This window comes from Montipora capricornis, chromosome 2, assembly GCF_036669925.1.
Source record: "Montipora capricornis isolate CH-2021 chromosome 2, ASM3666992v2, whole genome shotgun sequence".
In the NCBI taxonomy this organism is placed as follows: Eukaryota; Metazoa; Cnidaria; class Anthozoa; order Scleractinia; family Acroporidae; genus Montipora; species Montipora capricornis.
Genome location: NC_090884.1, coordinates 52,487,275 through 52,502,274, shown reverse-complemented (window position 1 = coordinate 52,502,274; position 15,000 = coordinate 52,487,275). Strand labels below are relative to the sequence as shown.

The 15,000-nt window shown below is 41.3% G+C and overlaps 2 protein-coding genes across 2 annotated transcripts in view; both read right to left on the bottom strand.

Annotated features, from left to right (window-relative positions):
- The window catches only part of LOC138037497 (uncharacterized), an 18,270-nt gene extending 12,005 nt beyond the window's left edge, over positions 1-6,265 (bottom strand). The window contains 6 exon segments of the mRNA XM_068883415.1: positions 138-458; positions 971-1,225; positions 2,058-2,533; positions 2,536-2,860; positions 3,275-3,367; positions 6,051-6,265. Of these exon segments, the coding sequence (XP_068739516.1) occupies positions 138-458; positions 971-1,225; positions 2,058-2,533; positions 2,536-2,860; positions 3,275-3,367; positions 6,051-6,168 (1,588 nt within the window). The 5' untranslated portion in view covers positions 6,169-6,265.
- A 1,168-nt stretch (positions 6,266-7,433) lies between these two features.
- LOC138027459 (uncharacterized) overlaps positions 7,434-15,000 on the bottom strand; it is an 11,411-nt gene continuing 3,844 nt past the window's right edge. The window contains exons 4-6 of the mRNA XM_068875020.1: positions 9,548-9,765; positions 8,698-8,860; positions 7,434-7,959 (exon numbers count right to left, since the gene is read on the bottom strand). Coding sequence (XP_068731121.1) covers positions 7,778-7,959; positions 8,698-8,860; positions 9,548-9,765 — 563 coding nt within the window. The 3' untranslated portion in view covers positions 7,434-7,777. The remainder of the gene's footprint in view (positions 7,960-8,697; positions 8,861-9,547; positions 9,766-15,000) is intronic.

The window sequence follows — 15,000 nt, the reverse complement described above, 5'->3', positions numbered from 1 at the left end:
AATCATTGTCACTTAATTAGTGCTCCTGTCTGTTTTTTTTTTTTTTTAAAGTATACTTGTTCCTTTTATTTATATTCGATAGATCTCTCTGAGTCTAAATAGGCTAGTTGAACTTGTTAAACGTAAAACGTCCTTACTTCCGGGTGGTCCGCTGGGTGGTGGGCCTTCCGGAGGTTTTTTTGGAGCCTCTGGCTTACTTGGTGGCTTCTCAGGTTCTTCTGGCTCCTGAGGGCCTATTGTACCACAGTTCTTGAGCGCATCATCCATTGTGTAAGGCATTACTATGAAGGAACTATCCAAGGCGAATTCCTGTGTTCTGTTGTCATACGAGGCCTTCGTTTTCCACGAGTCGCCATCCATATCGGACACGATAAGGTACCAGCCCGCATGAATCAATGAAAACGAAAAGGTCTCCCTTTGCTCCATTCGGCGACCAATGTAGAAGGACGCATCTTTGCCTGAAGGTCAAATGACACAAATTTGCAAAGTAATGACAAGACTTTAGCACTTGCAAGTCTTACGATGGCTGAAACTATTTTCAACTCCGCTTTCAAGAAACGGTACTCCTTAGAAGGATTGAGGATCTGCGACATTGTGGAAGAAAACAGCCATGTTAGGGTACCATGTGAAAGTAAGATTATTGCTAGAACACCACAGCAACGGGAAAGACATGAAAAGCGCCCTAAATTTTGTCTTACAACGCTTTTACCCTCTATTTTTCATTGCTACAAAGTGATTAGCAGGATAAGATGAAACTCTTTGTTTAAATAAAAACACCCTCTGGAGCGGATTCATGCAGAGCTACCTTCATAACTGGAAAATTAAGGTGGCTCTGAATCCGCTTCAGATAATTTTTTGAATGAGGATTCTGTACAGATCAAGACCTGATTTTGACAAACATTAAGTTCCAAAGAAAGAACAATAAACTGTGTTCATAACGTTTGGAGCCGTGGTTCCATAGCACACTTACCAAAGTTTAAGCTGGCGTGCATTGCTACCAAGAAAAAACCATATTTATTTTGGCGAAGGAAATAGCCTCGTTTGCAATAAGACTCAAGAGAGATGGTATCGCGATCCCTGCTGAACCCAGGTACATGAGCTATAAAGTACTGACACTTTGGTCCCAGCATCAGCTCCTCGCCTTTTACATAGAAACATGCTTTGTTTTGATCGTTTTCTGCGGGATGATTTATGGAGTACATCATGTAGAGTGCTCCATGATAAACTAAATGAAAACAAAAACGAACCATCACTTTCTTTGGACCAGCTGCATAAATCAGTGTTACCTAACATTATACAATGCATTTAGAAACTGTCTATTTAATTGATTCATAATTCACGCGGAAACTTAACGAAAGGTTTATGTATCGATAGCTGTACGGGTACAAACATCTTTATGTGTCCTGGCTTTATATTTCTTTGTTGTAACGGCTAGCAAGGCCATTAATAAATGCTAACGTTGAGTGAGTAGTTTTAAATACATATTTTATCGGAACCTGTTGAACCTAAAATTTGAAACAAGTTCCGATCCTCTTTTTTAAAATCGAAAAAAATGTGTGTACTTTGGCAAATAAGATCAATTGATTGATGTTCTAAAGATTTTACTAAAAAATCGTCTGTTTTATGTGAACTTTTTAATTTGTATGATTTTTTTCAAATTTAGTATAAGGGATAGGGAAAAACTGATTGCTGCATAGGAGACTAAGGCCGAAAACCACTAAATTCTGCTATCTACAACGTGATTTTTTCTTCAGAAAGTAAAAATCTAGCCTAAATTTCTGTATTACCATCTGTGTAAGAACCTGTTTAAGCTAAACTTTAAAATGGAAGCTTCTTACTCGTGGGGTTTTACTGTGTTCGCGTCGGTGTTGATAGCCTAAACTGCCACCAACATTGTGAACATTTTATTTGCTTTTAACCCATCCACCTGAAAAACTCGACCGAAGAGCGCCCCTACGAAGCAGAAGGTCAACAATGTAATTTTAAGAGACGAAACTCGACTTCGTCAATTATATTGTCACTATTATTGTTGGTATTGCAATAAATTGTTCACTTACACGCTGTTACCGCTCCACTGGCGGTAACAGATGCTGCTGCTGCAGCGCTGGCTGAGGCAATAGCAGATGCGGATATTGCAGCAACTGCTCCAGCTCCTCCCCCTGATTGTGCCCCTGCTCCAGCTATGCCGGCTCCACTTGCAGCTATGGAGCCACCAGAGATTCCCTTCATGACACCTCCCACGATAGGCACACCGGAGGTAACACCAACACTTAAGCTTGCCTGTGCTCCAGCACTAACTCCTACTGAAGGTTCCCGCACCTGCAGCTGCTTCAGCACCACACCAGCACCTGCACCAGTCTGTCCTAATGCTCCAGCTCCAGCTCCAGCTCCAGCTCCAGTCGCAGCACTGGCCCCGCCACCACCTGCAGCACCACCGTTGCACCACCCGTTGCACCTCCCGTTGCACCCCCCGTTGCACCTCCCGTTGCACCAGCAGCACCACTTGCACCCCCCATTCCGCCTGCTCCAGCTGCCCCTTCAGCCCCAGCTTGGCCTCCCCCTGCTTCGGTTGGCTTCTCAGTTGGTTTCTGTCCAAAAATATTAAAAACACGGCCACTCTGCATTTGTGCCATTAAAATCTTCTGAACTGTTTCCAATGCGATCATGTGGGCGATTCTTTTTCCGGCTTCTTCGCCGGCTTTAATTCCTGCCTCCTCGCCAGCCTTAGCTCCTGCCTCTGCTCCAGCCTTTGCTCCAGTCTTTGCCCCTGCCTTGGCCCCACTAAAGACACCTGCTTGGGCTCCAGCATACGCACCGACCGTGGCAGCATGCACTAGAGAATTGTTACCAGTTATCACAGCTGAAAATAATTGAAAAACGTATTTTACTTGAGTCGAAGTCATTCGAAATTCAGCGTCAGTTAGCCTGCGAACAAGGTCATTGCAAAATGTTACGTGTTGATGGGTTGCGAAAGGAGATACAAGAAAGAGGGATCGCCCAGCCCCTAAGGGATGAACTAAAAGGTCCCAAAGTGTATTTCGAATCTCCGACCCCTCGCAAGCTCAGTGATTGCAATCTCGAATAACGACCCCTTGGATTTCTTTCAGACTGAGCGAGAAAAAGTACTTGATTGGTGGCAAGTGCCATTGCTAGTATATTTGAGAAATAAAGCCATTATTAGATATCTAGGTAAGAATGGTCCTTTTTCATTTTTGTCCATATGCTACTTACAAAATTCATTATCATTTAAAGACATTAAAATTTTTTTGCTTACGGACAGTGCTAACATTGCCAGAGGGTACTGGAATCGACACACCCGGTATTCCTGAAGGCAATCCTGGAATTAGCGTCTTTTTCGCGCCATTCTCTGAAATAAAGGCTGGCATAATTATGCAACTCAAAATGGAATATTTAACACTGTCACTGTCAAATATGTATTTGTATCATCCTTACGGTCTTTTGTCTCTGCTACTGAATTTTTCAGAGCGTAGGAATCAGTGGCTATAATTTACGAGAGCGGGAAGCGTTCGCCTACGAGTAAAATGTTGTTTTGCTTCATTAAATCGACCTCATATTTATATGCATCGTCCTTTCCTTCGGGAAAGTCGAGCACTGCGCTCGTATACGGTGTTTACAGTTAGAGATTCTACCTGTATTTTCTGTATTTACACTGCGTTTTCAACGGTTAAAGTTTTCAGCAATAGCATAGGTAATTTCTTTTGTAAAAACGTTTTTCTAATGTGACAGTCTTTCGTAGCTTACCAACTGGATTTGACGACAACGGAAGGATGAAAACAAATCAGTGAAAGTATATTGTAGTAAAATCTGTGATGACTGCACGTTTACTAAATTCTGAGGTTGTTGGTAAACTCCTCTGGAGGCTATCTTTCAGTCCGTACCTCTATATCTCTTTTGGGTAAACCACTCTCAAAGCCACTTCTTCCAGTTTGTACTTCTATGATTCTTTTGCGTTTTTTGGATAATGAATGGAAGTGCAATGACAAGCCATTCATTGGTGTGATTTATGCTGTCTTTATTAAACAAGCCCCAAAAGCATTTTGGCCTGCAAACTACATTGTTTTAAACAGAATTAAGTGATTAGGGTGTCATGTGAAGTGGCAGTTTTCTACCCCATATGAACCATGTGAGCGTTAGCCCTACTAATGGAAATCAGGGGCGTAGCCAGGATTTTTTGGAGGGGTGGGGGGGGGGGGGGGGGTGTTCCAAATTGGTTCCAACGAAAACGGTTGGTCTAAAATCCTTACATTACGAACGTACAAGACTTTGTCGTTTACGCTATGTAAACATAAGACGCCTTGGTTGCCGTTGAGCGAACGTGTTTATCGCTTCCTCGATGTTTATGTCTCGGTGGTAATTGATGTTCATCAACGCCAGCCCAGACTCTCGCTCGCTTGACATGGTCAACCTCAGGTATGTTGTTAACCTTCTTAGTGTACTGAATGACCGCGCTCACATTTAGCTGACGTTATCGGCAACGTGCACAACATGCGGATCAAGGTGTGGATGTTAGGAAAGAACTCTCGATCGCATACACCTTATTCCAAAATGGACGCCATTTTAGTATTCTTTTGTTTCATTGTAAACTGGCCCTTTTGGCTTCGCTTTCAAACGTAAAATTCAAAAGAATATTTAACCTTGAACGAGGCCAAGAGGGCCACTTTGCAATCAAACAAAAGAATACTAAAATTGCGGCCATTTTGGAATAAGGTGTATGCTGCGAGTGTCTGAACTGCACTGGTGGGGAGGTCGGCATCCTCAGTGCTGCACCACTTTCTCTTCTATCACAGGAGCTCAACATCAACCACATGAGGAGAAGGAAGGTCGTCCTCATAAAACTCCAGCGCTGCTTCAATGTCAGGATTTCTGTCTCATGTCTCCGAAAATGCAAGTGTAACGCAAATAGATAACACAATGACGTTCACTGTACTTATTGTAAGCATAGAACAAAACGAAGAATTTTAGGAATCGAGAGTCCATTACACTCTTGCTGGGATAAAATCACTGTTAAAAATAGGAGACGGGGGGGGGGGGGGGGTTCCTTGGCGCGAGAGGGGGGTTCCGGAACCCCTGGAACCCTTCCCTGGCTACGCCCCTGGAAATGGGCCCACACAAGGACAGAGAAAAACTCTGACCAGGGTGGGAATTGAACCCAAGACCTTCGGGTTAAAACACCGCTGCTCTACCGACTGAGCTACAAGGTCAGACGGGGGCAGGCTGTGGGAACTGAAGATGTTAGAGTCACGGCAATAAACAAGGAAGGCTTACGCTTTTTGCCGTGGCCGTGTAACCAACGCTCACATGGTTCATATGGGGTAGAAAACTAGCACTTCACATTACACTCTAATCAGTTAATTCTGTTGAAATATAAATGCTACAAGGCCAACGTTTGCAAAAATCGTAACCCTCCCTTACACTGTTTTACAGTGCGACATGCCTTAACGTGGCCATCTAACCAGGGTGTGCGAATTTATTTGACAGCTCCCCCTCTCCTTGCGAATTTCGTACGGTTGTAAGTTGAACACCGTTGAATGAGTTGTTTGAGTTGACGTTCTTACACGTAGTTGTCAAATGTGAAAGTTTGTTGGGTGGCCACAGTAAGGCGCGTCGCACTGTAAAGTCGTCATTGGCACCAATCCGTTTAGCTTATTTTCTCAATAGTCTCGACACTGGTGGTGAAAGACTAAACGCTGTCTTATTGCTGTAGAGTGTGTCTTAAAATCGATAGCTATGAAAATTCATTAAACGTTTTCCGGAGCCCTGAGTTGTTTCCTAAACTTACTCTATTTTTGACAGGAAAAATTGGAGAAAAACCCCAGAATAGACTTGGCCATTGTCTTTGACTATAACTCTACTAAATAAATGAAAATAATTGTGGATTAAGAAGTGATACTTTGTGAAGGGCAATGTCTATCTTTGGTTACATTGGATCAAAATATTCATTTTTGCTAAAAGGCAAATTTTCTTTGCTGAATTTCTCGAGCGTGCGAATCAGTGATTTTAATTTACTTGAGCAAGAAGGGTTCACCTACCAGTAACACGTTGATTTGCTCCGATGATTCGGCGTCGAGGTTTAGTTCCTCTCCCATTACTGATCAACGACACCAAAGATAAAATTAGTAGCACAAAGAAGGCCCGAAGAATTTTCATTTCACAACCACTTATCGCCTCATGAAATGCATTTGAGTGCAACAAAAATTGTTATTGGGACTAAATGGAAACAATAAAATGAAAATATTTAGCTGAAGTTCCCAGCAATGATGATTCTTTCGGTAAACTTGAATGAAACGTGCCACCCGCAGGGTTTGACCTCTTGTTAAGCTCGAGTGATGTAATACCATATTGGCATTCATCCCTGTTTGAGGCGACAAAATAACAAACACATCAAAATTAATTGCAATGTTCAGAAATAAGGTTGCCTACAATTTTATTCTTTACAAGTGGGGAATATATAACCCATTTTAACTTTCTCTTTTACAAGATGAACCCACTTCGAAAAAATAAATTAAATGGGCTATACCATTGTTCTCCTTAGGACAAATTACCAGTTCTTTATTGCTTCTACCTGTTACAGTCTCCAATTCGTTGAATTATTGAAGCGATTCAAACGATTCGTAGACGAAATAGCCAATATCTTATAAACGTTATAACTGAACATTTCACCATAATATCTCTTTCACAGAGAACATAACAAGACTTTGCATTACTGGATTACGGATGAAACGGGAAGTTGTTGTGGCAGGAGACTGATCGGGAACTTGAAAGGAAAGCGGAGATACAAACGGCAAATGCATTCAACAGCGAAAGGATAACCAACTTGTTACCATTTATTATCGTTGACTATATCTTTAAATCAAGTTATTTAAAAAAGAAGAAAAAATCCACGCTGCAATTCAAATAATGTAGCAACTCTTAATTAGCTTCTCTCTCATAATGATCGCATTTGTCTTTCTTCCCGACTTACTCCAGATTCCTATGCAATAATTACAACTGATCAATTTGACCTCATTTATTTCATGTTGAGGGCGCCTTTATTGCACTGACAGTCTCTCGTGCCTGAGGCACTTGTCCCGGCCTCTTCTGTTAAAATGGCAGTTCGTGTACTTAATGAAGCACAGAAGAGTGTTTTTGTCATATTTAATGTCATCTGGTGGGATGCCGTCGATGCCTGCCTGAGGCCAGGCCGTCTATTTCCTAGCCCAGCTCCTCTGCAGTTGGTGGCATATGCCGGCGAATCTCTGTAAAATCGCTGCTTTATTTTGACATCGAACGCCGCATGATACTGTTGAGCTGAATGGGCTCAAAACTTACACCTGAGCCGCACTAATGACTGGGTAATTTCAAGGAGTTACTTAGAATTTTAGGGGATCAAATCATTTTTCTTGTTCTTCATTAATACAATATTTGCTATCGCACGCTGCCTTTATTTCTCTTGCTTGAAAAACTGTTTCGATTTCAGTTAAGCCTTTTTGTCGTGTTAGCGTTGAATTAATAAAAAAGTGTAATGATTTACAAATCGTGTGGGAACAGGCTAAAAGGCCAGCAGAGCTACGCACAGGAAGATTCGTTCCAGTGTTCCAATTCGATTGTCCTATCCGGTCATCCAGTCCGGTTTTTGAATTCTATTTTGTCGGAATTTTTTGCTTATTTACCAGGGCGTTGAATTCAAAATAGCAGTGAGGTCTGTATATATGTAAGGTTACCAGAATCCGCGGCCATTTGCAAGACAGATCGAGAGGGACGTTATTTTTTCTCTGACCTAAAATGAAGGGCAAAACCCCCATTTCTTCTCGATCTCGAACACTTCAGTGACAGAGCACCATTTCGTTTCTGCGTCTTGATCGGTACATTTCCAGTAGACTGCACCTTTGTAAATAAAAGGGAATTTACAGCATGCTCCATTGGCATTCCCTCCGAAGGTAGAAACACCATTTGTGCAACCTGAAAAAGAGCCGGGTAAGAAATAAGATGATTGAAAAGGTTTGCTTGATTAGTCCCTGGGGAAAGTTGAATTTTCAACCTCCAGACGTTTTAACACCAACCCTGTACATATTAATTTGTAAAAGGCCACCAATGACGCGTCGGACATGCTGTCATCGACGTCAGTCAAGACAGAAGAGGTAAGCACTAGGCAGTGCAGTGACAATTAGGGGGAACCTAGCTGGTCGCAAAGCCACAAAGAGAGATTGCCGGAGTAAGAACGTCAGCCACACTAAGGCAAACGTCTCCTCTAAACTGAAAAAAAAGTGCTATCGTAAAGACATTGCTATCATGGTGTATACATTGCAGACAAGCTACTCCTCAATTGAAATGATGGGGACTACATTGAAAAAATTGTGATCATAGTCACGTAATGCACAAAATCTTCTCTTAGGTCACTTCACTTGATTGTTGGCAAAAAAAAGCAAACAGGATGTCCTATCTGAATTTAAATAAATAGTTCATATTCTCCCCGTGCCTTTGCCTCGAGCTCCTTCCCCGTTAAACTCCTTAATGAGCTGCGTATACGCTAAAAGTATGCAGCTAGTGTCTTTCGTCTTATGGATATCCTGACCTATTAAATATTGGGAAATAGGAAGATGGAACGGACTGTATTACCTTTACCCTTAATGGTGCCTTGCTAGTACAGTAGTTTGGTGAACATGAGGAGAATGCGGCATATCTACGGATGGAACATACCTGCTTGTAAATAACGTTGAGCGAGTGGAGCTGTAACAGGAAGATTGCAACAATGGACGGGGCAGTCTGGGTCACAGAACTTGGCACACATTGCTGGACACTGGTGAATTTTTCGCGGTATCACTGGAGGCTGTTGATGCAATCTATGTTCTTTAATGATGGCCTAAGTGTGTAAAATCGTAGGATATTTTACTAGATAGGGTTTGTTTGAAATTAAATAAAAAAGACAAGGGAAAATCTTGCAACGGCTCACATCTAATGGACCTCAGTGAGGGATTTGTTACCTGAGATTTTTAGACTACGTTAGTAGTTTTTTAAACAAATAAACGCTGTTCGTCATGTTCCGACCAAATATTTCAAAACAAACGAAACTTAATGAAAATTAAGTTATTTTCCAGTTTTTAGTCCAAAAAAAACCGTACAAAAAATGCATACTTATTCGAAAGAATCTTAACTTGATATTTGTGAAAGCCTTCATCTAGAGTAAACCTTTTCGCTAAATATTATTGAATCTTAAGATTATCAGCAATCAATCAACTAGAATGTCAATCTGTATTCCACTGTAGTACCTCACATCTTTATCATAGAAACATTCAATCGCTCTTGTCTTAAATAATAATTATTTCCTTTCGTAATATTTGTCATTGTAAATATATTAATTAAGTATTTTAACTTTGCTCCACCTAACTCGATTTTCACTGTAACTAGTATTGTATGTAATGAACGTTGTCGTTGTTGTTGTTGTTGTTGTTGTTGTTGATAAGCGTTTAAGCGTCAAGTGAACCAAAAAAGAGATAATTAACGGAGTATTCCTCGGAATCGTCTAAACTTTCTGACATTCATTACTTACAATTTCATTCGCGGGTGGTAATCGTTGTGGAGCATCAAACAAACTGGTTTCCTGAGCTGGCAGAGACATTGCTGCCGGTTGATTTGGAGAACTCGTTTTGTTTGCTAAGGCCTCTACGCAGCAGTAATCTGGGCACGAGTCAAGACATTTACCATAACAGTCATAGGAACACGGTGCAAAAGCGGGTGTTGGCTGAGGAACTGACCCAGGGGCATCACCTCAAAACAGAAATTAAAACAATATTTGCTTAAAGAGATGGCTGCAAAAGAACTCAACACATGTAGCGATCACGAAAATACAGTTTACGTTGCAAACGGGTTAACAATCAGACATAATTCGATGCTACTCCGGTTCGAAGAAATTTGAATGGTAGCTAAAAAAAAATTGCGTTCAATTTTCTCCTAAGAAACAAGCTATGTCTGGCATGTAGCGATAGTTTCAATGGAATTTTAAAAGGTAAGGTCAGCATGCTCGTGCACAGGGCTAATAATTCATCCAAACCCAAACCATGCCTCCAGTAATGTAGCTGCTCTCGTAACGTATATTGTGATTGGCTCGCTACTCCAGCCAAAAACAAAACAGTGATGTAGCAACCCTTGTAACCTGCTTTTGTTTGGTGATGTAAACAGCTTCTATTTTTGAGTCTAGGACGTCATTGTTTCAATTGTTTGGTCCTTTGTTTTTGACTAGGGTAGCGAGCCAATCATATCTGCTGCTACATGACTCAACCATGCAAGGACAAAGCATTGTTAACAATTTCTAGCTATTATTTGGACGTCTATTGTTTATTCCCAAGCTTACGGCCGCAGTTCATTCCGGTTTACATGAAGTGAAATTGGGGAGCAAAGCTGCTGCAGTAGCGTCCACCAAAGTAACCGAAATTCAATAGACCTCTTTACAGTTGTGTGCTTAGTTACCTGGCCTTTAAATGAAAGTGAGGCTAGTGTTGACCTTGTTGTGATACAGACCCCCCTCCTATTCTTATGTTAATGACGTTGTTCTCGTGGTAATTGGTAAAAATTTACATAAGATAGGCAGTGAGGTTTCTATCAAAACAAGGTCAATTTCAGCCTCACTTTCATTCATAGGCCAGGTAACTAAGCACACAACTGTAAAATGGACTATTCTCGTACAATACACCATATGTGGGCCGAGCTTGTTGGTTCTCTTAGCTACTCCCAGAGGGTTTTTCCAGGTTTTCCTTCCTAAAAAAACCCCAACATTGGTTATGTTCTGTTTGATTTTGATCCAATTTACTCATTCCCGCAATAATAGTCCTTATTCACGATAGCCGCCATGTTGGTTTTCAAATTGTCATGCAAATTAGCCATTTGTTATGCTGGGGGGCAAACATTGGAATAAAGGCAAATTGCGGAAAATCGGCTCGTCGAAATATTGAATTAACATTGCTAAAAGTACATTTTCGAATTTAGAATTAAGTACCTTTTACAATAATTTTATATCTTTTGATTGCCTCCAACATTTTGACTTTCTACTTCGTTATCTGCTCAATTTTCGCTAAAAAAACATCGAAGTAAATTGTGTGAGCATTCTATTTTACTCCTTAGGTGATAAACATTCAATGAACGTGAAACAAGTCATCTGTGTGGCTAAGATGTTCGTTATAACCTCTCGAACTTGTGTTGTTTGCCCCCTCAGAAGTGTGTAGCTAATTTGCATGATAAAGGCAAATCCAACAGGGCGGCTATCGTGAATAAGGTCATTGATAATTGATTTTTTACCATCAGTATTTCACTATTGCTCCCCGACTCCTTCCCCCTTCTCCCTTGACTAAATTCTAGTACACCGTGTACAATTTCAGGAGTTTACCCAACCAGATATTGTGCCTGTTGGGAAATTAATGCGCAGTGTCTCCGTTTATGTCCATACGCATGATATAAACAGGAAGAAACAGGAAGAAGACTGGAGGAAATGATTTGAAGTCTAAGTCTGACAAAACGATCAATCTTTGAGATAAATTGTTTGCTTTAAGTGATGAGTTCCTGCCCTTGTGTAGCAGTATATCGAAGGTATTTATAAGCTTACGAATTATGAAGTTAAACTTCTTGTTTTGAGGTAATAATGTTGAAGAAGAACTAGGACTGAAATCACCGATTCAGATGTCCAGAAATGACTCGTTTTAACTGGTTTGTTCTCGACCACATATTTGCCATAGGCAAAATTATCCTTATCGTTTTGTATCCAATTTTTCGTATTATATCTGTAATGTAGTAATATGTGGGTGCGGCTTTACCTAGGATGCCTTGGTAATGAAGTGTCTGAAACCCGCCATCTTGAGTGTAGTGCTAAATGCTAGTTTATTACATTTTGGCGACCAGGACGGGATTGGATTAGCCGACAATCATCAGTGCAAGGTTTCCGGATAACGCTGTGTGTGTTGTGGCTTATAGAATGACCAGTACTGGTGCAAGCGGACTTTTCCGGGCGTATGGGCGAGTTCATCGCCGAGCGTGAAACATTCTGTTCCTATGTGGAATGGATGGCAATGTTTTTAACGGCCAATAATATCGTGGAATGGAAGACGGCAGCACTCTTGAAAGCTATTCGAGTGGTGGCCCAAAGGAAACATGCAATATTCCTTACAAAGGTGGGAACGGAGGTACATCCGACTCTAAGTAATCTATTGGCACCTGTAAAGCCCAAAGATACTCCTTTCACTGAGATTGTACGTGCTTTGGAGAAACATCACAATTCAAAACCGCTGGAAATTGCACAGAGTTTCCATTTTGGCACAAGTCTGGAAAGTCGATCGGGGACTGGCGTTGAAGAAGTTGGCCATTCATTGTAATTTTGGTGAGTTCCTGTATAGAGCGCTACGGGACCGATTTGTCTGCGGACTCATGCGATCAGCAACCCGAATATACAGAATAAATTGCTGAACACAGAAGGCTTGTAGGATTGCCAAAGTTATAGAAATGGCTGAGAGAAACATCCAGGAATTTCACCCTTCGACAAGCGAGGGCTCGCCAAGTGAACCAGTTGACAACAAAGGACGTTAAGAACAATGAAGAATGTTTTAGGTGTGGGGGTAAACATTCAGGTCAGTCATGTAAATTTAAGTCTGCAAAATGTTATCGGAATTCTAAGATTGGTCATTTAGCATCCGTTTGTTGAAACAAAAATGAAACCAAGAAAGGGGCAGTACACAATTTGCACAGATCTGAATCAGGCAGCGAGGATGAATTAGGAATCTATTCCCTGTACTCACTTGACACAAACAGGCCCAGTTCCCAAGGTTACTCGGTAGACATGGTAATCAATGGGATACCCTGTAAAATGGTGGTAGATACTATGCTGCAGACTATTCCACAATCCGACACAGTTTATATCAAGAGACGTTTGCAGACATTCCCTCAACAGCATCAAAGGTAGTGCTTTGGACGTACGCAGGTGAAATGCAGGTGTGTCAGGTGTGTCAGGTGTCAGGTGAAATGCAGTGTAATGTTGTTTATAAGAACAAACATTATTCTCTACCAGTAGTCGTAGTTAAACAGCGGAAAGCCTACACTACTTGGCAAAAATTGGCTGGGTCAAATCAATTTGGCATGGGTGAGATTTTTAGTGTCTCCAGTGAAAACGTCATGCAACTACCAGCTCTTCTGTAAAATACAATCATTTGTTCAGCGACAGTTATGCAGGCATGACAGGTCTTGATGCACATATAACTATGAAAGGGAATGTAAAGCCAATTTTTGGAAAAGCCCATCGAGTTCCTTATGCATTGAAGAAACAAGTAGAAAGAGAGCTAATTAGACAATTAAGCCCAATCATGGTAGTGCCGAAGTCCGATAACACAGTGTGAATCTGCAATGATTACAAGGCGACTCTCAATCTGGCTGTGGAGGACGAGCCGTATGCTTTACCCACCAATCAGGATCTTTATGCTTCCCTTGTTGGTTCAAAGGTATTTAGCAAAATTGAAGTATCCCACGCATACACATCGCTGATTGACGAAGAAATTCAAGAATACTTGACTATAAACACCCACAAATGTCTGTATTCCTACAAGAAACTACCATATGGTGTAAAATCATCCCCAAAAATATTTCAAGCCAAAATAGACCAAATTTCCAGCCAATCGGGAAATGTGTGTGTAAGGAGGGTGATATATTAGTGGGCGGCAATGATTGGCAAGAGAATCTTAAAATACTCGTAGAAGTTTGGGACAGGCTGCAGCAATATTATTTGCATCTAAAACTGTCAAAATGAGAGTTCTTAAAACCTGAAGTGGTTTACCTAGGTCTAAAAATAAGCGCAGTAGGTCTCAAACCAGTGGAACAGAAAATCAATGCAGTAAAGGAAGCACCAACCCCTCAGAACGTAAGTGAATTGAAGTCTTTACTAGGCATGATCCAATATTATCATTCTTTCATGCAAGGTTTAGCCACAACATTAGCCTCCCGTACCCTAACCCCCAGCGAGAAAACTATGCACAAATAGAACGGGAATCTCTGTCTATTGTGTATGGAGTAAAAAAAAATCATCAGTTTTTGTACGGTAACTGATCACCACCAGCCTTTATTAGCTATTTTGGGCCCAAAGGCTGCCATTCCCACGTTGGCGGCTGCCCACATGCAACGAATACAGAAAGTAGGAGCAGCATAGTAACTGTGATCCGCTCTCCCGATTACCCCATGAAATGCATTTCCGAGTAGTGGTTGATAGCCATTCAAAATGGCTGGAGGTAAAACACATGACGTCAACTACCACACAGCGTACAGTTTATGAACAACGTCTTATATTTGCCCAGCATGGCTTGCCGGAAGAAGTGGTTTCCGATAATGGACCACAGTTCATGTCTAACGAATTTTCCGCGTTTATGAGCAAAACTGGCGTCAAACATACTCTATTTCCACCATATCATCCTCAATCTAATGGTGCACCTTAGGGAAAAATTGTAGAGAACTGAAACAATCCCCGGTTATCCCTGCATTTATTCATATGCTTATCCCGTCATTAAATAGTTGCAACCAACACTTTTATTGGAAAGTAGCGGGGAGCTACTTTGGAAATGGGGAGTATTGAAACTAGATCGTCTACTGCTAGCACTCTTTAGCGCTAAAAAAGAGAACTTGTCACCGATTGGTTATATTTTGAGCTCTGGTTCAATGGCCCGACAACCGTTGCAAACAGTAAGATAGCTTGATTTTAGTGACTCAGCGCAGGTGTATGATTTAGAAATGTGTTCATACACATCGCTAGAACAAGAAAACGTGTCTGAACTTACTACCTTTGATAAAATACTCGTAGAGAACTCAAAAGAGAAAAATCTGTAAGAAAGTAAAAACTGTCACTTTTAACGAGATACTTTCCTAGCGGGTTTCCCTCAGGCTGAATTCGGCTTTCATCTTCAGTTGGCTAAACTTTTCACTTCCTTCGGCGCGTGTCTTTGTTCACGCTTGATAAGCCGCTTTGAATTGGTCGAGCGGCCA